The following is a 9345-nucleotide window of genomic DNA, read 5'->3' as shown; positions in this document are numbered from 1 at the left end:
TTGCTTTTTCATGGTATTTATTTCATAATGACTAATCAGATTAATTTCAGTGTAAAACGATAAAACCTGATAAAAATACCACCTCCAGTGGTTATACATTGCCAATTCATACGTCATAAACAGCAGTTGTTATATTCACTAATTAGCATGACATATGCTCCTGATTACACTTTTGTTAAGCTTAGGTGTCAGCTTTTCCATATGTCCCCTCTGGAGGTCTGTAGTACTTTGGGAAAGCCATCAGCTGTATCATGTTGAATGCATACTTTCTGCATTTGACATTCTTCAGAACATTCTCTATGCGGCATCCTTCTCTAGTGAAAGGGGGAAAAAGTACAACTTCATGAAACATAGAATAAATAAATATGCTTTATTTGTTCATTGCAGAGTTTCAGCAACAGTTGAAGTAAAAATAACAAGGATTCAACTCTACATTTTTGTTTTCCATGAGTGATGATACATCTTACAGAATTAAATCCAAGGCCAGGCCCAGTACAGTTATTGCCCTCAGAAATAGGTGATGAGATTTTCCATCCCCCCTAATATATCTGCCCTTGCGGTTTAAAGTTCAGTAAAAAAATTAAATACTTTAATGATACATTTTGTTCTAATTTTTCCAGAAATATATTTACCTTTTAAACCTTTTCATACCTTTTTTTTTTTTCCCAATTGATTTGCTATATATGTGTGAGTATACACTGCCCTAAAATGCGCATTCTAGGAATAAGGAATTTTATTAAGTCTGGCCCTAGAGATTTGTGAAGGGAAGTTTCATCTCTGCTTCATTTTCTGTATGTTCAGCTTTGCAATGAAAAAAAGAGAGAATGGCTTTTCAAAGAGCCCAATCCACCTCTCTGCTTTATAAAGGAAGGATGTTCGTTCACATACAGTACAAAAGTCACAAGTGCCAAAGTGGTGCATCAAGACATAAACAGGACTTTGTTAAAAAGAATATAAAAGTGTATTGAAAGCAAAAGCAACTAAAGCAACAATTACAAACAGGCTAATTTCATTACAAAACAGAACTTAGAATATTCTATTTACTCTACAGAAAAGGGTTAGTTGTAGCAAAGTAATAATAATTTATTAAACGAAAACAATGCCATCAGCTAGTTACAATGAAGAAACACAACCAAAGATAAGTCTCACAAACCATTGCCCTGCCATATTTGTCTAGGGGTTAGTTTGTGTTGTGCAAATTTTTATTTTTTATTTTTTTTGTCAGACTAATTACTCTGGAAAGAGGGGTTCAAGCATTCAGGATTCCACAACTTCTATACAGTGACAGCATTGTAAGTGGGCTTTCTTTGCGCTAATTACAGTGGGAAAGCTTTACCATGAACAGAAAGAGCAAATCAGTTCACTCAATGCATAGTATACTTCTCGGAGTTCAGAAAAAAAGAATGAAAACACAGTACATTTCAGACATTGGAATCTTAAAGATGAATCCTTGGGGTCTGAGACTGTAGAAATATTACAACATGATTCTTTTTTCTAGAGTTAGTTTGTTGCTGTTTGTAGAAAAGAAAGGAACACAGGTAAAGTTTATTGATATTTGGCTAATAGCAAAGCAAGACTTAAAATAAGCCACACAACCAGCAAGTGGGAGCTGACAAGCAGCAAGGCGACAGGATAGAAGTGTCGAGAAGTTGGCTTGTTATCAGTTAGACAGCCTGTTTCGGGATCATCCGATTCATTCAGTGCTCCCTGGGTCTGTCTGCTGTTAAACAGGGCAAGTTAGGAACAGATAGAACAGCATTTAAGCAGCAAAGAAAGCCAACACGCAGGTATTCTGACAAAGTGAAAGCACAGAGCCATTTTGATGAAACAGATTTATCTAAGTACTTCCAGTATAACTTTTGTGTTCTGCAGCTGACATGGGAAGCATGATGACTGGGTGGCTACTAACATATTAATGCTACTAGGTGCCTTGGAGTAGTACTCACAAGTGAACATTAAATCAATTCCACAATGAACTACACTATCACTAAAATCAACACACACACTGAACAGAAATGAAATAAGGAGGTTTAAAAAAAAAAGTTAAGGAAGCAAAGAAAAAAAGATCATGAGTACGTCATAATGCAACACTGAACAAATAATGTCTCCATGGTGTTCACAGGCTTTTCAGTCCTGCCTCAGTATCTATTATGAAGTTTATTGGCAGAAATGAAAAGGCCACACACTAACAGCTATTCTAAAATAGTATTGTATGATGGTAAATTGACTTCAAAAATTCATCAGTGCTGGTGACTCAAAGCCAAAGCAGTTCTTTTTATTTAAAAGTTTGCACTTACATTCCTGTAAGTAAATCACCTGCTATCTTTATCAGTCAACACAGGGAGGAGCTGATCTACTTACAAGGAAATTCTATTGAATCACACTGAATTGTGTGGTCATTGTCCTACCAGAGCAACAGGGATACTTCCACTGCCAGGCTTTCCTTTTGTATTCTTGACAGATTCTCTGTAAGTAGAATTACTCACATTGCAACCACACTTGTTCAATTTCTCTGAAGCTTACTTGCATACACTCAGGAGTCCTGTTTATAGACTTCCTTTGGGCAGCAAGGACTGGCAAGATTTTTTTTTTTTTTATATTTACTATGAATATCCTGTGATGAAAAGATAACTTGCCATTTTTTAATGTGGACTTGAGAATATCCAAATATATCAGATGACAATGCAGTGCCCTTTCAGAAGCACATGTCACAAGTATGCTCTTCCCTTTAAGACAGAAAATGCTGGCAGACATTATCTTTACTGTCCCAAAGCTCCAGGTAAGATGAAAAGGATACTCTGAAAACAGCAGCAGCCACATCACCTTACAGAAAGCCTACCTTTCTGACTTGTGTGTTAAAGGGCAATGCTACATTTCTTAAGCTTGGATAGCAAGAGAGGTGCAAGAACTGCATTTGCAGGTGGAACCCTAGGCAAGGGGGGTTGATCAAAACCTTTCCTTGCCCAATTTCTCTTTTGAACAAGCCTTCCATAAGTTCTTAGTCTTATTCTTTGCTTTGAACATTCAATCTCTATGTTACACTAATAAAGGGATCAATACATGCTATTTTAAATAGCAAAATAAAAGATAAAAAATAAAATCCCTGCTATTTTCATCTAGGTCAAAGTAATTGCTGGTGGCAGGGTGTCTGCTGCTTTTGTTCTACAGATCTCAAGTGTCCATGGATAGAACTTGGGCAGAACTCAGACTTTACTGTAGATATTATCTCAGAAACTATCAAGAAATTAAGCTAATTGCATGATTTATTGGCCTTGTCAACACTGAAATAAGTAATTCTGTGTTTCTCTATCAGACTGCTCCAGTTATGCCTCTGTCCTAGGGCCCACCCACAGAACTTCCTTCCTCTTCTGCTCACAGTGACATTACTATTTGTGATCAGCTGGGAGGATTCATTGCTCCCAGTTCATGTTGTCCTCCATTATGTATTTCTATATACTTTTAAGAACCTGCTGCTTGCTGGTTTTCCTTTTTTTTTTGTTTTTAATCTCTACAGCATCCCACAGGTTTGCCCCTTTGACACTGTCCCCTCACTCCCTTCCAACTCTTCAAGGTGAGCCTGCAGGTTTCAGCTTACTCCCATTATGCCCACAATTCATGAGAACTCCAGCTCAACCCTCATAGTCCCATCTCTTCCTTCCCAGTCACAGAGTCCAGCTGATTTTTGTTTGCCCTGAGTGGATGCAGAGACCAAACTTTTTTTTTCTGGAGAAATCCATCTGGGCAGCAGTAAAGCTGAGCATTCAGTAAGTTTGCACAGCCACTGCATGAATCAGATTGCTTCTTTACATCAATCTGGAGAGCCTTGGCTTTGCACACCAATGGTTCATTCCAAGCAGGCTGAGTCACACACTTGCAGGTTGTTCCTACAGGGATGAACCCTTCCTGCTTCTGTGGTGTGCCTTGCTCTGCTGGACTCCACATCTCAACAGTGTGACTGGCTTTTATCTACATTGCTACAAGTCACATTAGCATCAGTGAGATTTATGCAGGTGTAATGATGAAAATACAGATAAAAGCCATTTGTTCTCTTTTTGTTTTCAATAGAAAAGCCTACAGTACATTTGTTCTTTGATATGCTGAAAAGAATGATCAGTGTCTTTTAACATAAAAAGTTCTATCTTCCCCCAGGAAAATGGCTGTGAACAGCTGATGCACAGGCATTTCTGTTCCACAAATTAGTCACATCATTCAATGCACGATTCAATAAGATGTCCTCAAAATAGAGCAAGAGGACCCAACTCCATTATTAGCTTCCTAAGAACAAGCTGAGCAGAACAGCTACATAGGCTTTTAATTTAAGAGGAATATTTGATCAGGGTCAGATGCCTTGCTAGGGTCTGCCAGTATTTTTCAATGCACTGCAGTGACAGTGTCTTCCAACACACCCTGAAGTGTCCTCTGCAGTGACTATTAAACAAAGCAAAGACCTACACCCAGCTGTCAGCATCATAATATTGCTTCCCCTGGCTCATCCAACCCTGGAGAAGTTTTACTACAAACAGCAGAAATCCCACTGATGCCCTATCAGCTGGATTCATGTGGCTTCTGACTGACAGCACAACCAGAACACAGTGCTGAGTGCTACATGCTAAGGTGTGAAGATACAGCCATAGTTTCAGTTTCATTATCTCCATCACAAATTGTACTTTAACAGCAAAAGGAAGGCAGAAGACTCGCAAAATAACCAGCAAGTTTCTATTTCACAAATAATTTTAGCAGAAGTAGTGAAAGCTTCTAAGTTTGTAACATCTGGAGTCACGAACACCCCACTAACCTATCATACAATTTTTATTCATTTACTCTCAAATTGTTCATTTGAGACCTACAGCACAGCACAAACACATTGCAGCAGCCAAGGGTTCTGTAAGTTAATGACAATATAACCATCTCAGCCTGCCTTCTTTCTCATTTGATGTTTTATCATCCTAAACTCCTATTAGGAGCTGCTACATGCTTATCAAATGAGACAAAGGCAAAACAGCTGGTATTTTTTGTTGTTTTCAAATTCAGATGATAAATTATTTGAGCCTCAAAGCAGTGAAGCAGAGATGATGAAAATGGTATGAGGAAAAAGCCTCTCAAGTCCTTATAGAGTCAAGCACACACATGAGGGCACATTTTGGCTTTTGATTATCAGTCACGCTGCTGTCCCTGAGCAAGGTTTTTGGAGGAGATGATTTTCACATTTTGGGATGTATGCTTCTTTTTTAGAACTTTTCCAGCTACAGTTATTAGCAACACTGGAAATGCTGAACTGTTCTACACAATTTCTTCAGGTGGAATAAATAGGCAGCTTTCTATTAACAGGTGTCCCATGTGCTAGTGGTGACTACAGTTTGAATTCATGTCCTACTGCACTTGTACTTTATGGGAATTTTCCTTTCTTTTGTAGACAAATTCAAGCAAGGTTTTTCTGGTCCTGCTGTGTTTTTCTTGTTAAACTGCAGTGCTGACAGAGAAAAATAGCAAAAGTAAGTTGCTTCTCTAGAGTCCCATCAGATAATAGTAGAGACATTTCTTCAAATAGAAAGGATTGCTAACAGTTCTCAGTCTTATACAATTTTGATAACTTACCTATTCTTTTTATTTCAAGACAGTCAAATTCATAAGCAGCTTTCAAGAAGCAGCTTCTCTTAAGAAGTTTTTGGAATGAAAGCATCCTAATTTCTACATGATACATGTTACTGGGATTGACTGAAACACTTCAGAGAATAATCAACTGTATCAATGTACAGCACTACAGTTCAAGAAGGCAGCCTTAACTTTTTCAAAGAGAAAATGTGGGATCCTTGTGAACATCTCCTAGCCATTACGAAGCTGCTGCCCTATCACATCTAGAAGAATAAAACATTATGCAGGAGGAAATAAAGAGGTATCAGCCTAGTCCTGAATGATTTCAGTATCAGAGCAGAACTCAGATAAAACATATAAAGGAATATTGGGAAACAAAATTTTATTTTGAAAGATAAAGCTGATACAATAAACCTCCAACAATTTTTAAAAACAAAAAAATGGTTCTGCATTGTTTCAAAATGGAAGATAAGGGAAGGGAACCAGCAGAGACATCTTTTGGATCAATGATCTTTAAAATTATTCTTTTTCTGATACACATTTAATAACTTACAATTTTTCCCTCAAATCTACATGGCACTAAATAAAGCAGAAGATGCTAGAAATCAATTTTTGCTGCTTACATGATCCTATAATCTCAGCTCAAAACAACTAGAATTGCTGAAACTGATGAGCAGTCTTAGATCTAAGAATACTGAGGAATTCAGTCAGTGATTTAGAAAGCTGCTATTTAAACATACACAAAAACCCCAGACTGTTAATCAAATCTGTTTTATCGAATTGTCACACTAAACTCCCTCCTCCTGCTTTACCTTTTGTACTGCAAGTTTCTCCCTGCTCTTGTTGCTTGTGCTGGCATCCTCTATTTCCCTACTCCTTTCTCCTCTCCTTGCCTGGTTTTAACACATGACTTTTCTAATGCATTATTTAGGAAATAAAAAGGAAAGTAGATCATATAACATGAGGCTTGACCACTGAGTTGGACCAAGCAGCAGATTCATGGTGCAGTCATGATGATAAGACACCTAGATCTTGAAAAACAGCTATGGTGAAGTAACTGTGGGCTTTGAGCTCAAAACTGTTCTGGAGTTTCAGTCTGTAGAGAGCTAAAAATTCAATTTTGAGGAGGTGTTCAGAGACAGCAAGCTACTGGAAGCTCAGAGGTGGACAGGGCACAGATTTTAAGCACTACTATGAACAGGCCATAACAGTTCAGTACAGAGCAACAGATTAATAAAGAAACCCTCTTGCAGCAGTATTTAATAACAGGCAAGGAGACACTTGGTCTTACAACCATATCCAGGAAAACCTTGTTGTCTAATGTGCTCACATGGACACACAGGGATCCTTTGGAAGCAATGCTGAAGTCAAAATTCAATTTACACAGTTGCTCTTTTGCTCTGCTGTGTATGTGTTCTCCTCGAAGTCAAAATAATTATAAATGTGCAAATTTATGACCTATTTTATCAGCTTAGCTGTGTTTGGATTTCCCAGAGCAAGTGAAAGAGGCACACACTCTGCCTGCACTGCAGGCAACAAAACAGCACAACTCACTCCAGCTTTGGGCTATGGAAGCATCTCCCAAATTGTTGGTTCACTCAGAGCAACACCCCTACTATTTGTCTATGTTTACTTTTTAACATACAATTAACTCTGAAGAATAGGTGGGAAAAGGGCAGTCTCAAGCTTTCTATCTAATATGCATAAAACATACTATTGGGTAATATACATCTCTACCAGTGTTAATCTTAGCACTGCAGAAATCTCTGCTGATTGCAGAAGAATTAATATTTCCCCAGAATGCCTTCAAGAATGTTTTTCCCTCAATGTTAAAGAGTATCTATGTGGTAAAAAATAACATTGACAAAATTATTATAGTGAAAATATAAGAAACATATAGAAAAAAATCCAGTTAGAATCACAATTTTTGTCATTGGTCCATTTAAGACACCTACATTAGCAGGTTAAATTCACCCTCAGCATCTGAACAGCAAAGCCAAGTTGACTTTCTGTGCCTGTGTCTGCCAAATGGACAACAGATACCGCCCCATGGGAACAGGCCCCTTGGTCATGCCAACTCCCAAACTGCCCTGGAATCACTTGAGAGTACACTTAATCTGCCAAAACTGCATCCAAAAACATTTAATAATTTCACTGTATAAAATGACTGAGATCATGCTCTAGAATCTATCCCCAGAGGTTTTCGATTTACAAGTGTGGCCAGAAGCTTCAAGCCCTGCAAAGTCATTGTGATGACTGTGTGAGAGATTAGCTTCAGAACTGAAAAGTGATGGGTTTGCAGAAGAGATTCTTCTTTACCTGTCAAGACAGCAGAGCAGTTTTTGAAACATGATTTTCACCTCTACTATACTCCAAGGAAAGGATTTGCTATTGCATTTTGCTTTTTACCAATAGTCCTCTGCAGTATTACACAACAATTTTACAAAGGTTTCCCTGTCTATCAAAAAACATGGTTCTAATACTCTTCCTAGACACTCTTCTATAAAGTATTAGGATTACATGTATATGGGAATTTCTCAGGTCAAATTTGCAAAATCTTTCCTGACAAACTTCTCTTACAAGGTTACAAATTCAGTCTAATGTACAACCAACACTAAAGCCAATGTGGTCTATATCTTTGTGCAGGAAAACAGCCAAGCAAAACCCCACAGGTTTTACCTTCACTTAAGCTCTGAATACCTACAACATTTCCCTTCCATAAGGTTATGGCACTGGCATAATTGGTTAGTGAGTCACACTTGTTTCCAGACTGTTTCTGTCACAGCAAGAAGTTTTACTGAAGATGTATTTATACATTTAGCTCACATAGCACAGTGAAACATAAATCCATGATAAATTCTTTCATATGTCTAATCAGGTTTAAATACTTTCTGTTGGCCATGAAAATAAATCTTCGTGACTCATCCCTTTTCTTTTGGCAAAATTTTTTTTAGTCTTTTTCCCCATGCTGAGGACAAGTAGCAAAGCTGATTTAAGAGGCAGAAAGGGCTTCCTACACTAGTTAACAGACATGTGCGAAAGATGAAGCTTAAAATCTGTTATTCATTTCTAGGTGTAGGACGACAGAATTAAGGTCAGAGAACTGCTGGTGTAAACAGAACATCATTTAATCTATGTTGCATCCCTAATTTGGGTATTTTAAGGGAGGAGGGTGCTGAACAGCAGGAATTCTAAATTTGAACGTTGTGACTTGCTGGGTTTTTTTGCTTGCAACTTCAGTTTGAGATCTATGAAAGGAGGAATGCAACTGCTTGTCATTAATGACACCAACTCACATAGTCTCTCCATGGGATTAACCAAAGTGTGAGTCATAAACTACAGGCAGCTGCTAGTCTCTAAATAATTCAGCTAAATAATGCCAGTTCATTAAAAACTTTCACCTAACACACTGATACATTTGTTAAAAAACACAAAACCAGTTTGAAACCTTATCTGTTCTCATCCCAGCTGTTCTTTCAGCAGCACACCCAGTATGTGGGTATATTTATACAAGGTGAAGTTGTGCACATATAGATTCCCCAGTCACAAAGGAAAATGCATCTAAATCTGATTTTAGCTGCTACCAGGAAAAAAAATGCAGCCCTGTTTTGGTTAGATAGGGAGCTACCCAAACCAACCTATCCAAAAAATGCATAGGCTGGGATGCAGACTGCAGCAACCTGAAAATTGTATCCCAAGATTACTACCAATAAACCATCTTCTCTTCTCTTTAGCAGGTAGATTCTAAGAGAA

The 9345-nt window shown here is 37.9% G+C and overlaps 1 protein-coding gene across 2 annotated transcripts in view; it reads right to left on the bottom strand.

Annotated features, from left to right (window-relative positions):
* The window catches only part of INPP4B (inositol polyphosphate-4-phosphatase type II B), a 286348-nt gene continuing 277003 nt past the window's right edge, over positions 1-9345 (bottom strand). The window contains exon 24 of one of the 2 annotated variants that reach the window (XM_036383013.1): positions 1-314. In XM_036383013.1, the coding sequence (XP_036238906.1) occupies positions 182-314 (133 nt within the window). In that variant the 3' untranslated portion in view covers positions 1-181. Of the gene's footprint in view, positions 315-351; positions 1721-9345 lie in introns of those variants that run through there. The other variant, XM_054514677.1, reaches the window with a different exon arrangement.

The sequence above is a fragment of the Molothrus ater genome, chromosome 4, assembly GCF_012460135.2.
Source record: "Molothrus ater isolate BHLD 08-10-18 breed brown headed cowbird chromosome 4, BPBGC_Mater_1.1, whole genome shotgun sequence".
Classification (NCBI taxonomy): Eukaryota; Metazoa; Chordata; class Aves; order Passeriformes; family Icteridae; genus Molothrus; species Molothrus ater.
The sequence above is the reverse complement of the archived record's forward strand: the minus strand, read 5'-3'. Positions and strand labels throughout refer to the sequence as shown.